Genomic DNA, 18,637 nt, shown 5'->3' with positions numbered 1-18,637 from the left:
TTTATACCTTAAACCGTGTACAACAGTGGTTCTAGGATCAAGCCATTCTACTACTCGATTTGCCCGCTACTCGCCTGATTTGAACCCCATTGAGTAAATCTAGTGGCACCATAAAAACAAGGTTATTTTGTTTTACCCCAAGCTTGAAACTATGGGAAACGGCGAGGCAGCTATTACGCTCTTTCCTAGGCCTTATATAAAGCCTAGGAGGCGTTGCCGGATAAGTTGTTTTGGAGTTGAATTAATAGTATGTGTAGAGCTGCGAAAGCAAAAATAATTACGGCAACTCTGAGTGCAACTAGACGAGCAACCACAGGACGCTCAACCAAGGAAACGACGACAGGTAGAGGTGATCTAGAGGATGAGTAAGGGACGAAGAGCACCAAAGGAAACGGCACTGGTTAGAAGATCGCTAGTGGGAACAACTTATGAAAGCTGAGGATCTATACGCAGAGCACCAACCAGGGCATCAAACCAGAAGATGGACTCGCAACAGCAAGTTGTGCCGAGAGCCGAAGAACAGCCTGAACTAAGTGTAGAGCGACGGGCCGAGTTGAAAGAACTAAGTTCCCAACAATAGAGATTTAGAAACCGATAGAAAGAAGGATTTACGGGAACTCGACAATTGAAATTGGGCAATTGAGAAGGAACACAATGACTGAAAAGTGAGAATATATTGCCTGTAGTGGAATAAGCAACAAAATCGGTTGGAAAGAAAAGACGAGCTGGTAGATATATATTTTATTGTTATGAGATGAAATTACGAAATTGTGAAAATACTTTGAATTATACGACTAACTACTCCGTTTCTTTCTTTCTTTGTCAAATCGTGCCACAGTTTATACAACATAGCGATAGTCGTGTGACTTATACTATCTGATAATAGCAAAACACTAAAGGATAAGGAGGTGATTATGAAGTGCGTACGTTCCTTAACTTTCTCTGTATTTCTTCGAACTCTTGTTATAATTTGTAGGAGTAGTGTATTAGTCGGCCCCGCCTTTAATTATTTTTCTATTCCAACCTTCAAGTAAAACCTTAGCTCAACATGCTGCCGCCCCATCATCCGTAACTCCAACACAAGCCACTTCCAGCAAATTTCAACTTGTAGAAAAATTACACCAAAGGCTGCTTACTTTAAGTATACTCACCCTCTAAAAGTCCCTCCGCGCCATAAAATGATCACAAAGCATGCTTGTTTCGCTACTAAAAGCTTTGCCTCCATTAATCCTCCTGCAAGAACCCCATGATTGCTTTAATACCTCCCGGGCCTAGCCCTCCACGTGGATAACACACAAAGACAGGCTCATTCCAACAGCCCATCTTCTCTCTAAATTCGCTCTTATTTGTAAGTTTAAACTGTTTATTAAGCGTCGCATATGCCTTCTTAAGCGCCTTCACCTTGTAGGCATTTAGATTCCGGCCACCCTCGAGATGTGGAAGTGCGCCTGTACCGAAGGTCACCTGTTTTAGATCCGGGTTGGCGATGGCGATGGACTTGAGGGAGAAGAGAATGAGTGATTCGATAGTACCGGAAGGAGCGCCAGGGAATTCCAGGGAGAATTTAACTTGGTAGCCGTTCTTGGGGGAGAGTTGATGGAGAACAACGACGGCGTGCATATGTTCGTCGGGACCTTTGGCGTAGTAATAGCGACGATGCTCCTGGTCTACCCACGGTCGGATCTGGGTAAGGTGGACTTGGCTCCCCTTGCGGTTGAAGTGCCACCGCTGAATACCTTCGTCGATTTTGGCTTTGATGTCTTCGGGGACAGGCTTGTTGACAGGTAGTTCGATGTTCTTGACGCCTTCTTTCTCCGCGTGACGTACTTTGCGCCCAAGATCACTATCCTTGATTGCGGGATTATCTCGAGGATTGGCGCGCTCTTCGGCGATACATGCGAGGGTCCGCCAGTCAAATTTCTCGCCCAAGTACTCCTCTACGTCTTTGCAGGCAATCATCCATAGGGGCTTGATACCTCTATATGCCTCTTTCAGAAATTGTAAAAAGCCGGAGATGATCTGAGGGTATTGCCTTTTATCGCATAAAGGGTCCCCAATGGCGATGAGGTAGTTGTTGTAAACGATGTATCCTTGTGCCGCTCCGGTAGACGGGTGCCGCCATACCTGGTATCGCTTGTCCAACCAAGATGTGTTGGCAGCATCGCCGTAATTTGCAATGAGCTTTTCGAGTGGTTGAAGCTGGGACTTCATATCAATGGGAGCAACTAGTCCCGTTCCTGTCGTCTCAAGCCCATCCCTGTCCCATGGTGGGTTTGTGGTGCTGGCTTCTTCATGCCGGAGTTTCAGTATGGGAGGTTTGGCTGGAAAAGACTTGGGATCTCTGGGGAACAGAGATGCAAGACGTATATTACCAAGGCTCAAAAAGAGATAGGTTAGTCGCTCAAGACCGATGCCACAGCCTGCATGTGGTGGAGCACCCCAGCGGAATCCTTCCAAGTATTCTGTCATGGTATCCGGCCTCAGACCCTTCTGCTTCATCCTCTTTTCCAAGAATTTCGCGTCGTGGATACGTTGACCACCAGTCAAGATCTCCTGCCCTCGCATAAAAATGTCGAACGAGTTGGTGAATCGGTCGTCCGATGGGTCAGGCATGGTGTAGAATGGTCGAACGGAAGCAGGGAATTTATCAAGAATGTAGTAATCGGTGTGGTACTTATCTTTTACCAACTGCCCTAATCGAATCTCTGCTCTGGTTGGGAGATCTTCTGTCTCTTCTACCGATTTCCCACTGTCATCGACCCACCCATCATCTTTGAGCATTTGGACACCCTCCTTGAACGGAATGCGAGGCGTTTCTTCCAACCATTGGACTCTCTCATGAGGATAATATTGCGAGATTATGTCGATTTCTCGCTGATATCGCTGATAAATCCCTTGCCATAAGTTCTTGAACATGTCATCAATAAGGTCCAGAGCCTCGTGGTAATGCTCTTCCAATGCCATTTCTAGATCTAGACCAGTGTATTCGGTCAAATGCCGCGGCGTATTGCTATCTTCGGCACGGAAGACGGCACCTATCTCATAAACCTTCTCAAAATCCGCCGCGATACACATCTGTTTTGAGAGCTGGGGCGATTGGGCGAGAAAAGCCGGACGTCCAAAGTAGTTCACCTCAAAAACAGTGGCCCCTGATTCGGTCGCACCGCCCTGAAGCTTTGGCGTATGGATTTCAATAAACCCTTGCGAATCAAGATACGAGCGAAATATGTTGCAAATACCTGATTGGATGCGGAATATTGACTGCGCTGAGCCGGTTCGAAGATCAACAACTCGGTTGTTCAAGCGGACTCGTTGGGGAAGCGATCGGTTTTGCCTGCTGGCATCGGACCTGCCTGCTTCTGATTAGCGATAGACACTTGAGCCTCGGCGATAGTACATACTGCGACTGACTGGCCTTGCCTTGTCTAAAGAAGCCCTAACAACATCCTGAAACGGACGTGGTGTGCCAATCTTAGATACCTCCTCAGCGGGCAGCAGGCTGTCATCTTCATCCTCAGTGTCCTCCTTCTCGCGATTGATGTTCTCCGCATCATAGACTGTGAATGGGACATTCTCTGTCAAGTTCACTAGCTTGTGGACCTCGTACACATCGAGCTCGTAGTCATGTATTGTCGCATTCTTGACTCGCTGTACTGCCTTTCGTAACTTGGCGCGGACGACCACAATCGTTTCGTTGGGGTAGCGCTCCACACTTCGAACCATCTTCTCAGAAACGGTGCCTTTATCTTCTGAATCTGAACGACAATTAATCAATCAGATATCCAAGGTGCCGTGAGCCAAATTCATACCTTCGTCTTCTCGCGTGGATTTGGTGGTTTCCAACACTCCCTGAATGGTCATAGTCTGCTGGCGGAAAACGATAAATACCAGTTTCGCACTCATTGGGCGGAGGGTATGGATACGGGCACGAAATGTGATGACTTTGCCTTCAGATTCTGCGAGAGAGTCAGAATAGGGGTCGTTATATTATCTGCAAGCTTGCAAATCCACCTACCCCTGAAATCCAATTCCTTGAGGTTGATTCGGTTTTCATGGTTCCATCGCTTGCTCATGTTCATACTATAGGGCCGATACAATTTGGTCAGGTCGGCGGGCCCTTCTTGCAAGAACTTCTCATCCTCTATTTTGGCCAAGCTCTCCCGCTTCTTATTCTCGGCCTTCGCTCGTGACTTGTCTAAACTCCGCTTCTGTCTCTGGGCTAGGATAAACTCCTGGCTCTGGCGCTTATTAGGGGTGGAGGTGCCGCTATTTGAGACCCGATCGATAGCACTGTCAACATTGCCGCTGTCGTTCAACGATATTGAGGATGGGGTAACAATCCTGCTGGACACCGAGTCGTTGGAAGTGTCACTTGAACTAAAACCAGATTTGAACTTCCGCAGAGGCTTCTTGAGGAACGACATGCTGGCGATATCTTGTGAGTTTGAAAGCCCGCCAGATACCTGGCGACGTTGAGCAATTAATAACAAGGCTGGTGTTGCCGTTGCCGTTGCAATGCAGCCAGCTGATTAATGAATGAGCCCTATCAATTGGTCTTGCGACCAGACCAGGGCTAAGGGTAGACGGGAGACCAACTGGCGGTAGCTGATTAATTCTATCTGTCAGGTCGGAACATCCGGGCTGACGGCGAAATGGTTGCTCGTGCTTATTTCCGTTTCCCTGAATTTTGCCCCACGATGTATGTGTATCATAGGTGAGGGCGGGGGGCTCCGGCGCAAACCGGAGGCAAAGCTTACGGAGGTGGTATAATAATAGGATAGATGGGTAGATAGGATTTTAAAGGACCAGCTTCTATAAAGGAAGGATGGGAGGAAGCCGCCGAGTTAAAACACGGGAGTTTTTAGGTGTTATTGGGGTTTAGCTGGTTCAGCTCCATCAGTGATGTCACTGTACTGCAACTTCAACTACGTCGTTGATCATCCCAAGGAATGCGGGTCTCCGGGCCCGGCCGCAACCTTGGCATACGACAGTGCAAAGTGATCTTGCTAATAACCCACCCGGTGTGTTATTAAGGACCACTCCACCTCCAAGTTATGCTGATAATGGCACGCCTGTGATTCTCCGAGGACAAGTACTCTCCGCGCCCTGACTACATCAGAACTTAGAAGCAACTCCTGCTCCGTACGCCACTCATCACACATCACACATCATACCTAGGTATATTATACAACAGACAACACTCGCGAGCTATGCCCCGATTGTTGCTGGGTCTCTTTCTTTTCGTCTATAAGATAGGATAGGATAGGATAGGTAGGGTCTCGGCGCCGCCGGCCGCTGTTACCTTTGCTTTCTACTCTCTATCTCCTTGGGATCATCCGGATCCTCATGTGTTTCTGGTTCCCTCGCCTCGATTCATTTCGCTGGCTGCTCATGGTCAAAGCAGTGATATGGCGGGCCCTCATGGCCGTAGGGATGAAAATTCACAATTTCGCAGACCCCAAACCACCCTCGCCGACTTTCACACTGGTCATCCCTTCGCGACTGAGTCCACGCGGAGGATCCTTCAAATTAGTCTTCTACGTCCCAGACGGATACTTTGATGCTCCTGATGACTATCGATTTCCCGTCGTGGTCAATTATCATGGAGGAGGCTTCACCTTGGGCACCGCCACTGATGACGCGAGGTGGGCGGCTTGTATAGTGAGGCATGTCTATGCCGTATTCGTCTCCGTGGAGTACCGGCTCGCACCTGAATATCCTTTCAGCGTAGGAGTTGAGGATGGCACCGATGCAGTGATATATCTGGCCTCGCATGCCGAAGAGCTACAAATTAATCCGCACCAAATGGCACTATCCGGTTTCTCTGCTGGCGGGAACTTCGCTCTCACTGTGCCCCTTATGCTCCATGATTTGCGGAACCACTCGGGGAGGCGCATGCTAGGAAAGACCAACACTAATCCCACTACAAATCCACTTAACAAGCGGCGGCGCCTAGGGGAAGGAGAGGGAGACACATTGTTACCCATCCCATCTGCACCGGCTTCGCCCCCCACCGCCGCCTTCACGCCATCCTCTTCAACACTCTCCCTCCCCGTTCCTAGCCCAGTATCCAGCCGTTCACCAACAGGTTCGGTCTACAAATTAACGGACCTCCAACCTACCGCCCTCGAAGTGGAGCAAGCGATCCCTGACTTGACGCTCAAAGCACTCGTGTCCTTCTACCCTCCAACAGACTTTCGAATATCGCGCGAGGAGAAGCGTATTACAAATCCTCAGCCCGGAAAGAATCTCCCGCTCATGCTGACGAGCCTCTTTGACGCATCATACATGCACCAAGATGGCGATATTGCTCTTGACGACCCGTACCTGTCCCCCGCCGCGGCATCGGACGCCCTCCTAACAGAGGCATATCCGGATGAGATAATTCTATATACCTGCGAATACGACATGTTAAACGCAGAAGGCACCGCATTTGGCGAGAGGCTAGCCGCGCCGCCGATAGCGAAGACAGTACATGGCGGACTCATCAAATCAGTCGTCCATGGGTTCGACAAGAAACCGAACCCGATCAGCTTCCCAGCGTCGGCAGACCGATGTTATGCGGAAGCCTGCGCAGAATTGAAGAGGATATTTGGCGGACCGACCAGTTTTGAGGAGAGGAGGCAGCTAGAGAAGAGTAAACCGGTTTACAGGTTTTCGGATGAGAATGAAAGGGGAGAGGATGAGCCAGGAGAGGATGGAGATGGACACTTAATTGATAGGAGTGTGAATGCTCCAGGTGAGAGTAGTAGAGCTGGCTTGGGCGCGCTGATATGAGAACTTTTGTGAGCAGATCGGTTACATTCAATGTCCCTAGAGAGTGGTGGTTAGTGGCCCCATGATTAGACGGCGGAGCTCATTATTTGGGAGACGAGGCAACGGTGAATGGTTTTCGGATGAGTTTATGTATTAAATGCTGATTGATGATGCGATATATGGCTTTTGTTCGCATGTGTAGTAACACGATAACTAAAAGTTATTTCTTTTCCCTTGACCTGCTTGCTCGCCCTTGCGATACCTCCATCACCTTGACTAATACTATTCCCGTCCTCGTTACTAACAAATCGAAAACCAGGGAAGCCAGGACCTAGATATAATCCGCGAAAAACATATACCCCCCACCTCATACATTCCCAGTCCGTAAAAATAAGTCTTTCGGGGCGGTAAATGTCACGCATTGGTTAGGGTAAAGACACTCATTAAATGTGTAGAAGCACGCTTCGTAGACTCCACTAGTATCCACTAATACAATCACTAGCGATGTTCAACATAGCTCAAACTAGAATTCATCAAGTCATATCCCATTGTCGCAGAGAGCTAAATTCATACACCTCCCACCCCGTTACACTAATCTGCCTATGTATCCTGCCGAAATGGTCGTGCCTGCGTCCCGGGGCTTTTCACAAGTACCCGTCAGCAAGGCCACCTAGTCCTATGCAATGCCTCATGCGCGGAACTTTGCACCGATTGGGGCCCTGGCGTTCTTATCAGCTTTGGCAGCCTTAGCAGTCTTAGCAGTGCTGGCCGAGTTGGCAGTCTTAGCAGTGTTGGCTGTGTTGGCTGTGTTGGCGCCCGCGGCAGCAGTGGAATTTGATGCTGTGGATGCACCACCAGCACCAGTCATCTGGAAGGCAACCACTCCGCCGAATGGACCGGCGTTGGAAGGGTTGACGATCTTGGCGAGGCAGACGTTATTCTGGCCACCAACAGTGCCCGTGCATGTGGTGCCCGCTGGAATGGTTGCGGCGAACGGAAAGTCCTCGTTGACATTGGAAGCACGCTTCATGATTCCCATCTTAACGAGAGTGCGGGCAATAAGGCTCCGTTGCTTGGGAGCGGCAATGTTGCCCTTCTTGCCAGGGACTTGTTGGGTAACTGTGGCTTCTGTGCCAGATGCGAAGGCGCCAGTTCCAGTCGGGTCAATGACGGCAGTGTATGGGCCAGCGCCATCTGTGGTGACAATGTGGACGGTACCGGAGAGAGATCCGCCAGGGGAAACCTGGGGGAGGGTGTCGCCGGACTGGGCCATTACGGATGTCATATCGGCGAGTGTGTTGGGACCAGCTGAGGTCTTTCCAAGGCCATCAGACGCGGCTTTATTGGACTTGAAGACCGTTGTGTCGACTTCAGTCACCTTATTTTTTCCAGGACCTGGGACAACACCGCCTTGAATACCGAGAGCGGTAGTATTTCCACCGGCATCGCCTGTCTGCAAGCCTATCAGCATCTATCTATTGGCATAGCATCTGAGTAATACTCACCATAACTGCAACTTTGCCATGGGCGGCAACGAGTGGAGATGCTACCAGAGCGGCGAGGATGAACTTGCTGAGCATTTTGACGATGTTGATTTGAAGTCCGAATATATATTGAAATAATACAGATGTAATAAAGATCGTAAGCCGGTTACAGATCAATCCTAAGTAGCTGAAGAAGGGAAAAGAATATAAATTGAACAGAGCTGGGAATGGGGAGATGAGAAGATGAGAAGAGGATCGCTGATAGTTTGAAAGTGGAGAGGGGCATTGGGAGGCTTTAATAGTTTTTCGTTCTAATAGACTTCACGATGGTTCACCCTTCGAGCTAACTCTCAACCGGAAATGCGGCAAAGAGGCGCCTAGAAGATCGTCTGGTTGGTTGTGTTCTGCAACCAACAGCCATGTACAAAACATAATTGAAGCAGATCAAAGCTTAGGGCACTGTTGAAGATGTGGCCGTGAGGCTGTACAAAGTGAGGGTGCACAGCGCCCTTCCCCACAGAGCCGGCCATATTTGGCTAAATATTCTAGGATCTTGCTAGAGTCCATGGCGGCATTTGAACTAGTATTCTGACAGAAACGGCATGTATTATCGAGGTGCAACGAGAGCAGGGTTGGACAGGAACCAGTTTTGAAACAAAATAGCGGAACAGTACCTGAACTCGCACAGGGTAGGGTTGACATGCATAATGCTAGGGGATGATGCGCCAATCAAATATACGCTCGGGTAATTGAAGACGATCAATTATGTTTGAAGAAGATCCTCCACAAATCTCACTAAGCTTTTCGAGCCAGACTTGGCAAATATGAAGCGCTGAACATGCCGTTTTTAGGTCTGTGCATGTTTTCAAGCAGGGTCCAATCAAGTGACCTAGTAGAGATGGATTGAATGATCGTACAACTTTTAGCTGTTTGTAGATTTGTGACGTGAATTGTGCCCACAAGTGCTAAACTTTTACGTTTAAAGAAGCAGTTGAGGGGTTGTAGCTTTCATTTGCGTTTTGCCAATAGACCAATTTCCTATTCAAAAGGCATGGAATATAAATAAATAGGCTCGATACAAGACTGAGAAGCCCTTTTGCTGCTTATATTTTTTTGACTAGCGACAATACGAAGTAGAACTCCACTCGGCGTTTCGAGCGTTTCACGAGAATAAGCTTTGCCTATATGTCGCCAACAGGTCTTGCCCGGCTGGGCCACTTGGCGGGCTGCCGCTTGGGTCTTGTTTCGGGTAATAGAGCGCTAGAAATGCGATTTGATGGCAGGGTTTCGCAGATCATACACATGTATGATACCAGGAGCCCTAATATCAATTGCCGGGCCCTGCTTTCGGCCAACGACATGGCAAGAGACAAAGTAAGTTCGACTTGTTTTGTTTTTCCGGGGTGTACCGAGTAGCGCCTCTAACGGCGTTTCCGGCTGGGTCGCCTTTGACCGAGTTCGGTCGGATCCTTCGTAGTGATTTAACATGTCTCGGCCATCATATGATCCGGAGGCCGTGAAGGCTGCCTCGCTGAGAATGACTTGATTTTCTTTTGCATCGATGCCGCTGGAAGTGAGCAGAGGTAAGATATGGGTGTCGGAATGGTCATGAAATGGACGAGGTGCTCCGTTACGAGTTGCTCGGAACAGAAGCGGTTTCAAAAGCGAACTCGGCTAGTCGAAGGTCACGTGCATATATACTTGGGCAACGACCCCTTATTCATATTCACAGAAACAATCCAAATGTATCTTACCGACCGAGGAAGCTTGAGATTTCTTGGCAAACTATCAACCATCTGCTTAGCTAGCTAAGTACCGGCAATGGTTCGCATATAATGATCAAATCAAAGGTGTTCCATCGACTATAAACAGGAGCCTAATCCAGTCTCTCACTTCGGTTATTAGACTTCCATTACCTGGATCGATGGCAACATATATCAGCCCACAGACCCTCCATACCTAAGCCTTGTATAACCTGAGTTATCGAGCAGATGAAAGGCTCATGTGCCATGTGCCAGCTGCCCTATCCGTCTGCGTCCTCCTGAGTTTTAGGTAGGTTTCTTGACATTTTGCAAGGAAAGCCGTAGAGTTCGTAAGCTCCCACTTTGATTTCGCTAATTTAGTCGTTAGAAACTCTAACCGATCCTCTTTCACAAGCCCTTTCGCTAGCAACTCCCCCACACTGCCGATAATAACTCGAGAGCTAACGATCCGGTGTAGGGCGGTTTCCTCATTCATGGCAATGCTCTCGTCGAGGGATAACAGCGAACAGCTAAGGCAGATTTTCAAGATTCCATTTGGCGGAGTCCCGATAAATGCTTCGACCGGTGCAATAATATGACCGCAGCCAAATCTTAGGTCGCTTCGGCACAAGGGGCAAGTCGATTTGGTCTGTAGCCACTCCATAGTGCAGGATTCTCCGAAATAGTGGCCACAAGGCATCACAACTGGCGATTCTGAGCTGCCATCGTCGTTTAGTGAGAAATACGGCGACAGACAGATGGTGCAGGTGACTCGGGAATCGTAGTGACGGGCCGACGGGTCGATTGTGGAAAGAATTGTTCGATGCTCCTTGGTTCCATGCTTGAGAATGCTTTCGAACAGATCGGGTGGTGTGACAGTGCTACCAGCTGGCAAGCCTTGTTCAGCCATATCGACCGTGAATTTGAATGATATAAAGGCTAAGGATCGAGAGAATCTAGCAAAGCGCCATAATCAGCACCAGTATGGAACAAATAGAGTTCAAGAGCTCGATCTAGGGTAACTTACATCGTTACGAACGGAAGTCGCGACGGTGTGACAACGTAGCGTAGGGGTTGGGCTATAGCGAGGTATTGATCGTGAGATTTTGTTCGAGATTCTACACAAAGGCCTTATTAGGGCAAGTCGAAGAGCTCCTCTGAGCAAGGAAGCTTAGTTGTGTACCATTGTTGTCAAGGTCGCGTGCATGCTTTGTGCGGGAAAAGCGTGTTCGGATCCATCAGTCTATGTATTCCAACTCTAGCCAGGGTAGATAAGGATATCATTCTGGCTTCGAGGTCACGGGCGATATGGCCGATTAGAGAACAACACCAAGTTGAATCGCGAGACTTCCATCGTGAGACTAGCATCAGCACAGGTTCTGCTTAATCCATATTGCACAACATTGCACAAAATGCCCAAAATGGGATCCGCAAACAAAGGTAGGATCCAGTTAGAGGATCTTGGCCGCCAGCTAACCCGCTCTCCGAGGCAGATTTGAACGGTTTTGATCCCCCTCGGAGGAGCAGTCCAACGAGATGCATCCTTCTGAAGCACCGACCCAAACATGCCTCATTTCCAAGACCACAGAAGGCTTGAAGTGTGTCAACTGCAAAGTTGCCGAACATGAAAGACACTTCGACCTTCAACAATTTCTGTTAAAACTAGCCACATTCAAGTACTTGCATAAGCTGACGTCCGCCAGAATCGACCAGGTACTCACCCTTATAAGGGACATAGAGATAGGGCTATGGTCGCTCCAGGAGCTACTTGTCTTTATTCAAAAAGATGCAGAAGAGATAGTTAGGCGTACGGCAGCTACTGGACATACCAATTCTTCGTTTCCAGCAGTACGAATTCAATCTCCCTAGACATTCAATCTCGACGATCCATATGGTTCCAGCCAACAAAATGGATGGCAAAGATGTAACGGTCATTCTCCTTATATGTGTGGCGGGCGAGACACGGGATCAGACCCAGGTCGAAGATGGATGAGATAGAAGGAAATAAGGTATCAGAAGCAGACAGAGAGTATTCGAAAAGGGTGAGTGATGCAGCTCTCCACTGTCTGGTGTTAACAAATGGTGAGGCTAATCTGTTAGAGATGTCAAACCAATCGCCTGAACTGCAGGACGTGGAAAACATGACAATAACAGCTTTTTGGGGATGAAGCGCTCCTGATCTGCAAATCCAAGCTTCGAATTCAACAAGATCAACGTAGACACATAGTAGCATCCTCTCCAAAACATCGTGAGACAGAACCTTCCTCCCGAATGATATCTCCAATCCACAACCGACCAGATTCAACTGAGCGGGCTCCAAATTTTATAATAGTACAGCCGCGGACTTTTGCAGCTGACCATAGCACTCCATCAGAAACTTCTTGCTGGAGCCTATCTCTCCTCCAAACCTCTTGAGAGGATAAAACAAGCGTATTATCCTTGTCTTTCATATCCTGGGATCGGAAATCCCGACCACCAATTCGAGGCAAGGCCGAGAATTCTTTCAAGAAGAACGCGGCTAGGGGTTCCAGAAGTGGTCCCTTGAGCACCAGTGTACCAAATATCTGCAAGCCATGCATCTCTCTCTTCAGTGTCTTTTCTTGCCCATTCACGGATTTTGCACCCAATACCACTTTATCTCGCACCAAAAGCCTTGACTTTTTGCCTAGCTGTGATGATGACCACACCTCGTTGCGTCCACTCCAGCTCCAAAGATCCCAGCTTTCCCCCCTGGCAGTTCGTCCCTCAGACACCCAGTCTAGTAGACAGAGAGATCCACTCTCAGCCACGACGAACACTTGCGACTGCTCATAGATACTGCTTCCGAAAGGCTGTACCGGATCGGGAAGTAGACACAAAGCCGCCTCTTCAGCAATTGACACGTGAAGCTTTTGTCGGGTGATGACCTCTGGAGATGGGCATTTGAAGATTTTTGTATGGCCTTGCGTGACTATACTCAATTTTGCAGATTTTTTAACGATGATGGTCAGATGAATTTGGTCCCCTGCAACCAAACCCCCACCGTAGGATAGCAGGAACACAAGAACGCTTTTCTGATTGGGAGATATCGATGGGGAGATAAGTTTCAGAGGATACTGGAAAGCTACGGTTGATAGAGTGGAGGTCTTTTGTGGCGATAGTTCCGCAACCAAGCGGCCTTCCCCTGCTTCGGAGGTGGATGGGGGGAATGGGGATACCATCGGCCAGGTCCGGTATGGCAACAACGATAGGAGGTCGTTCTAGCTGAAGCTCGAGGGATTGGAGACAGTTTAGGGGCTAAAAAGCATTCCTAAGGCTGGATACCGATTGTCGGGCTGTGCAGAGCACCTGGTGCATGAGGATCTTTGTGATGAGAAGCAGCAGACAGGACGGTGTGTTTATTTGTGTTGTTCAGATCGGAGTCAAAGAAGGTTGAGGTAATGCCAACGGACGGCATTACATTTCTCCGAAGTGATATCGATAAGGTCACGTTACTATAATTCATTCCATAATGTGATCTATCAATTGCAAACAAACCAACCGCCGGCCAACATTTCTTACTTCGTAGGAAGAACACAAGGCCAAATAAGGAGGACGAGGGAGGACAAAAGGGAGAGGGGAAGGAACGCGAGGTCACAAGGTGAAAGGGCAACGAGAGGGAAAGGAGGGCAGTCGTGCATGGTTGTTACCTAGATGAACTCCTACCAGACACCAGCTGTATCTACCTAATAATAAAGTAGTGGAATACCTGCCTACTAGGTACGTATATAGGATATACGTAGTACGATTACGGAGTAGTAAGTCGACTGGCGGGGAAGCCCCTATTGACAAGCGAGAGGCAACTTTGGCTCTTGGGGCCTCAGGCTTCGATACTCGACGTAAGCCTACCGTACTCGCCTATTACGCTTGCTATCTATCGCGACTTGCCCTCCTCGCGACTCTCTCTATCAACAGTGTCAACACGCGCCGCGACGCCGAAACCCAACCCTCGGTGATCCTCCACCGAACAACCCAATTTACCACTTCTAATGCATCAATGACTACGCGCAGACCGCCGCTAATGGACATTTCCAACAACGACGTTGCAAGCTCTCCCGCCGAAACTGGCGGCCGGCGCAAATCTGGACGCGCCGTGAGAGCTCCCGAGAAGTTCGTACCTAATGCGCCTTCACAAGTTGGACGCGCAAAGCGCAAGAGAGGAGGAGACGATGTCGAGAACGATGCGTCGGATATTGAAGACGAAGAAGATACCAGCAGCGATGATACTGTCGAGAGTTCCGGAGAGGAGGAGGTGAGGGAAGTTCGGAGAAAGGCAAAGCAGAGCAGGACAACAAAAAAGCCGGCAGCGAAAAAGCCAAAAGTTAATGGGACGGTTGAGCATGAAGCGGCACCTATTGTGAAGCTACCAAATCGACCGAAGAAGGCCAAGAAGGTGTTGATTACGGACGACGATGCAGAAGGACTCTATGGTGAGCGCATACCCGCACAGCCCAGAGCGGGAAATGCTAACTAGTTACTATAGTCGAAGTCTTTGCCAGCGGAGATTCTCTTGAGGATGTTTCCTTGACTTGGCTGAATAGATACCAGACCAACAAGGTAGCTACACTAACTGAGCTAATTAATTTCGTGTTGAAATGCACTGGTTGCAATGTACCGATCACAGAAGACGACATTGAGGACCCAGATAATGTTGAAGGAAGACTCGCCGATGTACAACAAGAATATCAAGCGGTAAATGAAACCTGCCAACTGGGCTAAAATATATACTGATGGCTCCCAGCAAAATATCACCGACTATCCATTGATATCCAAAGGCAAATACACACACACCTTTCGCACATCTCTTACGGGATTTTTTGAGGAGCTGATAAAGGCAATGCACGAGTCTGGCGTCCTCTATGAGGAGCCTACCCTTATAGAGATGATTCATCTTTGGCTTGCCAGCATGTCTTCCTCTACTTCTCGCCCGTTTCGTCATACCTCTACACTGGCAGCATTGACTGTAGCCAGCGCACTGTGTGCTGTCGCAAGTAAAGAAATTGAACATGCCGCAAATACCCTACGTCAGCTCGAAGGCGAGCAGAAAAAGAAAGGCGCAAACAAAGCTCGGCTTGCAGACTTCCAAAATAAAGTTGCAATTAATGAGCAGCATAAGGAATTCGTCGAGAACTTGATCAAGGATTATTTCGATACTGTATATGTACATCGATACCGGGATGTTGACCCCAAAATTCGAACAGAATGCGTCGAGGCCCTTGGAAACTGGATACTGACGCTGCCGAGCTTCTTCTTAGAAGGACAATACCTACGTTATATGGGTTGGATGCTCTCCGATACGCATGCAGCTATGCGTCACGAAGTCCTCAAACAACTCGAGAAGATCATGAAAGACCCAAACAGTATTGGGGGGATGCATCACTTTATTGAACGGTTCCGGCCGCGCATGGTCGAAATGGCATCCCGCGACTCCGAGCCTTCAGTTCGAGCAGCGGCAGTGGCTCTGTTAGATCTCATACGGGAAGCAGGAATGCTGGAACCTGATGATATTGACGTGATCGGCAAGCTCATATTCGACTCGGAACCAAAAGTCCGCAAAGCCCTCGTTGGATTCTTCGCTGAGAATATCAATGACTTGTATGAGTCGAAGGTGGACGAACTGGGTGCTGAAGAAGTCATTGAAGAATACTTGACAGTAGAGGATGAGGATAATTTTGATACACCTCGTGAAGATTGGATTCGTCTCAAGTGCCTTTCAGAAATTCTGCTTAGCTATGATGATCAGGATCAGGAAGATATGCCCAGCCAAATTGACGCAGCCGGATTCTTGAACGTTTCGGGTTCAGAATCCAGATTTACTCTAGCTGCGCAAGCACTTCACGACAAAGTCCCACTTCTCAGAGAATGGGAGGTGCTTGCTGGGTATTTGCTTTTCGACCACTCTTCAAAGTCGAGTGCGGATGAAACCGAGCGTGCACTGAAGGACTCATTCAAACCAAATGAAAAGGAGGAACTAGTTCTACTGGAAATTCTGAACGCCATTGTCAAATTAAGTCTTACGCAAACGGACGACTCTGATAGAAACCGGGACAAGGGTAAAAAGAAGCATGCCAGAATGGAGACCTCGGAAGCTAGAGAGACTACCGCGCGTCGATTGGCAGAGGTGATACCAAGACTGCTCAAGAAATTTGGAGCAGACCCAAAGACAGCAACAGCTGTGTTGCGGCTAGAGCACGTCCTAAATCTCGGCGTTTTCCAGGATTTGCGTCAGGGCTCTACGGCCTATGCAACACTTCTAGATGAGATCAGCAGACAATTCAGTGGCCACGCGGATAAAGCTGTCCTCAGTGAAGCAGGAGCCGCATTGCTTCATGCCCGTAGCTTCGAGGAATTAGAGGAAGTTACTGAGTCAAGGATTCAAGCTCTCTGGGAGAACACGATAAATATGCTTCGGAAGATCGCCAAAACTGGAGAAGTTTCTATTCGAGGTGGTCTCCGGCCTAAGATTCTGACAGACCACTCACATAATCTTGCAAGACTAAAGCAGCTGTCAAGCATATCCAGCTGTGTGGAGCCTTTAGAAATAGCGTCTCGCGGGTCTGACCCTCTTCCGATCCAAACCCTCCTGGATATTGTTGCAAGGGGTACTTTTGAGGAAGGCGCTGACGAAAATCTTGATGCTTTGGAAGATGAAGTTGTAATATCCGCCATACATTCGTCATTATTCTATTTTATGTGGAAAATTCGGGCCGTAATGGAATGTGTCTCATCTCAGGAGGAAATCAATGAACTAGAGGTCGACAACATTAAGGAACGGCAGAGTACGTTCACCACCAACCTGATCGCGTCGTTTTCTTCCCGCTCGACGCTCGACCCTGTGCGCCTTCTTGGTGCGGAGGCTCTTCTCGACACCTATGTCCTCTTTGCCACCTTGAAACCTATGACCTCGAATCAGGGAAGCGCGTACCTCCAAACACTCGCCAACGAGATTGCTCCTGAAGTCCAGCAAGAACTGACATCGATATTTGATGGCCTAGAGAAACAGTACGCCAAGCGGTCCAAAAAGAAACTTGCAGAACCTACTGAGGATGAGGAGCCAGAGGACCTAGACTCGGAACCAGAAGATGAAGATAACGAAGACGCAACAGATAATGAGCGGCAGAGTGATGCACTCAAAGCTGAAAAGCAACTCTGTGATTTCACTGGCAAACTTATACTTGCCATTCTTGCCGGGGTAATTGATATGTCTGGTCCTTTCAAGGGGAAACTTCGCTCACGCATCTTGAGAAATCGTCTAAAGCTTGGCCCAAATTTCAGAGAAGTTTTGGCATGTTTAGATGATCAGAAACTAAAGGGCAAGAAGAGCCATAAGAGTAAGGCCGAGCAAGCTGCTGTTGCTGCCAAGAAACCGGAGAAGAGCGCGGAACGTGTTGTGGAGGATGACGAGGATGAAGACGATCCCTTTTCCGATGTTGAGCCTGAGGAGGGTACGGCAGAAGACCTAAGGAGAAGGGAGCTCTTGGACGACGAACCTCCAGATAGCGGTGAAGAGAATGAGGATGCAGTAGCGGAGCCCGAAGAAGACGACGATATCATGGGCGAATGAAGGGATGGACCACGGCGGAGTGGAGGTTTGGCTTTTTGTAGGAATATTTGCGGATCTGGATACCAGGGTTGGCCATCTTGCCTCAGCATTTGGCGCAGGCAATTTCGTATCTTGTCCTGTGGCACACTTCGCTTCCTGTGGCAGAGGGCTGTTGTCTCCCAGATAGACACTACTTGTAGGGTATTTGCTTTGTTTTATTTAGCATCCGGAAGATATGAATGAGTTATGATATTACACACTCTCTAGGCCTTGACTTGCAATCGGCTTGACTGCAGTGTGATACTTCTAAATAGGTACGTGGTCGCTTTGAGGGATAAAACAAGACCATCCACCCAATGCATCTAGTGCCGATCGAATTGGGGGACAAACAGTGGCACAGGAGCCCGGATCGGATCACGCTAAATGCCGGGTTCCATCCCGGAAACGGACTCTTCACAAGGCCGAAGCCTCTCCTACAGCTCAGGTCTGTAAGCTTAGGTTTGATGAGCTTAGATTTTAATCAGCTTAGATTTGATGCTTAGAAACCACCTCGATTCAGAGCCCTCTTGAGGCAGTTGGGATTGACATAATTTGTAAAGGTTTAGTAAGCCCTCGGGTACGCTGGCACAGTAGCATTCCTGTTGCAGTACTTTCACCTGTGCTGATATTGTGGGGCACTCAACCACCCCTCAACATACCCAATTTGAACTACTCAAAACAATAATCGTGGTATACAGGCTACGAAACACCTACCGGACAACTGACAGAGTCTACGTTGACTGACTAATATTATTACTTGCAGTCTGGATTCGCCCTATCCCAAGTTTATGGCCACGTAACCAATTCGTGAGCGTCAGGCCGCCTGGAGCAAACAAGCAACATTTAGTGGGAAATTGTCTGGCTTAATCCGCGAGGCTGGGCTATGAGTGGTTCGCTGCTCTTCTTGGCCTATATTATTCGTATGCCGAATACTATTTTGGGTTATTCAAACTTTAATGCCACTGCTTTCGGCTTGCACGGTTATGTACCGAGGTAGGTGCCAATTGTCAGACGGTGTAATAGATGGAGAATTCTAGAAAGCCTCCAAGACCAGA

The 18,637-nt window shown here is 48.6% G+C and overlaps 6 protein-coding genes across 6 annotated transcripts; 2 read left to right on the top strand and 4 right to left on the bottom strand.

The window, feature by feature from the left end:
- Positions 1 to 1,224: 1,224 nt before the first annotated feature.
- On the bottom strand, positions 1,225 to 4,424 carry BP5553_04123 (Class II aaRS and biotin synthetase; the record flags this gene model as incomplete). The annotated part of the gene is made up of 4 exons (XM_032012746.1): positions 1,225 to 3,353; positions 3,402 to 3,755; positions 3,810 to 3,956; positions 4,016 to 4,424. 4 exons carry the CDS (start codon positions 4,422 to 4,424, stop codon positions 1,225 to 1,227), a joined length of 3,039 nt encoding a protein of 1,012 aa, XP_031872439.1.
- Positions 4,425 to 5,391: 967 nt separating this feature from the next.
- Positions 5,392 to 6,777, top strand: BP5553_04122 (uncharacterized protein; the record flags this gene model as incomplete). Its single annotated transcript, XM_032012745.1, has 1 exon — positions 5,392 to 6,777. The coding sequence occupies one exon, from the start codon at positions 5,392 to 5,394 to the stop codon at positions 6,775 to 6,777; it is 1,386 nt and encodes a 461-aa protein (XP_031872438.1).
- A 667-nt stretch (positions 6,778 to 7,444) lies between these two features.
- Positions 7,445 to 8,336, bottom strand: BP5553_04121 (Uncharacterized protein; the record flags this gene model as incomplete). Its single annotated transcript, XM_032012744.1, has 2 exons — positions 7,445 to 8,209; positions 8,262 to 8,336. The coding sequence occupies 2 exons, from the start codon at positions 8,334 to 8,336 to the stop codon at positions 7,445 to 7,447; spliced, it is 840 nt and encodes a 279-aa protein (XP_031872437.1).
- A 1,884-nt stretch (positions 8,337 to 10,220) lies between these two features.
- On the bottom strand, positions 10,221 to 10,892 carry BP5553_04120 (uncharacterized protein; the record flags this gene model as incomplete). Its single annotated transcript, XM_032012743.1, has 1 exon — positions 10,221 to 10,892. One exon carries the CDS (start codon positions 10,890 to 10,892, stop codon positions 10,221 to 10,223), a length of 672 nt encoding a protein of 223 aa, XP_031872436.1.
- A 1,300-nt stretch (positions 10,893 to 12,192) lies between these two features.
- Positions 12,193 to 13,182, bottom strand: BP5553_04119 (UreD urease accessory protein; the record flags this gene model as incomplete). The annotated part of the gene is made up of 1 exon (XM_032012742.1): positions 12,193 to 13,182. One exon carries the CDS (start codon positions 13,180 to 13,182, stop codon positions 12,193 to 12,195), a length of 990 nt encoding a protein of 329 aa, XP_031872435.1.
- Positions 13,183 to 13,997: 815 nt separating this feature from the next.
- Positions 13,998 to 17,564, top strand: BP5553_04118 (Uncharacterized protein; the record flags this gene model as incomplete). Its single annotated transcript, XM_032012741.1, has 3 exons — positions 13,998 to 14,430; positions 14,484 to 14,692; positions 14,742 to 17,564. 3 exons carry the CDS (start codon positions 13,998 to 14,000, stop codon positions 17,562 to 17,564), a joined length of 3,465 nt encoding a protein of 1,154 aa, XP_031872434.1.
- Positions 17,565 to 18,637: the final 1,073 nt, after the last annotated feature.

The sequence above is a fragment of the Venustampulla echinocandica genome (genome assembly GCF_003357145.1).
Source record: "Venustampulla echinocandica strain BP 5553 chromosome Unknown scaffold_1, whole genome shotgun sequence".
NCBI lineage: Eukaryota > Fungi > Ascomycota > Leotiomycetes > Helotiales > Pleuroascaceae > Venustampulla > Venustampulla echinocandica.
The sequence above is the reverse complement of the archived record's forward strand: the minus strand, read 5'-3'. Positions and strand labels throughout refer to the sequence as shown.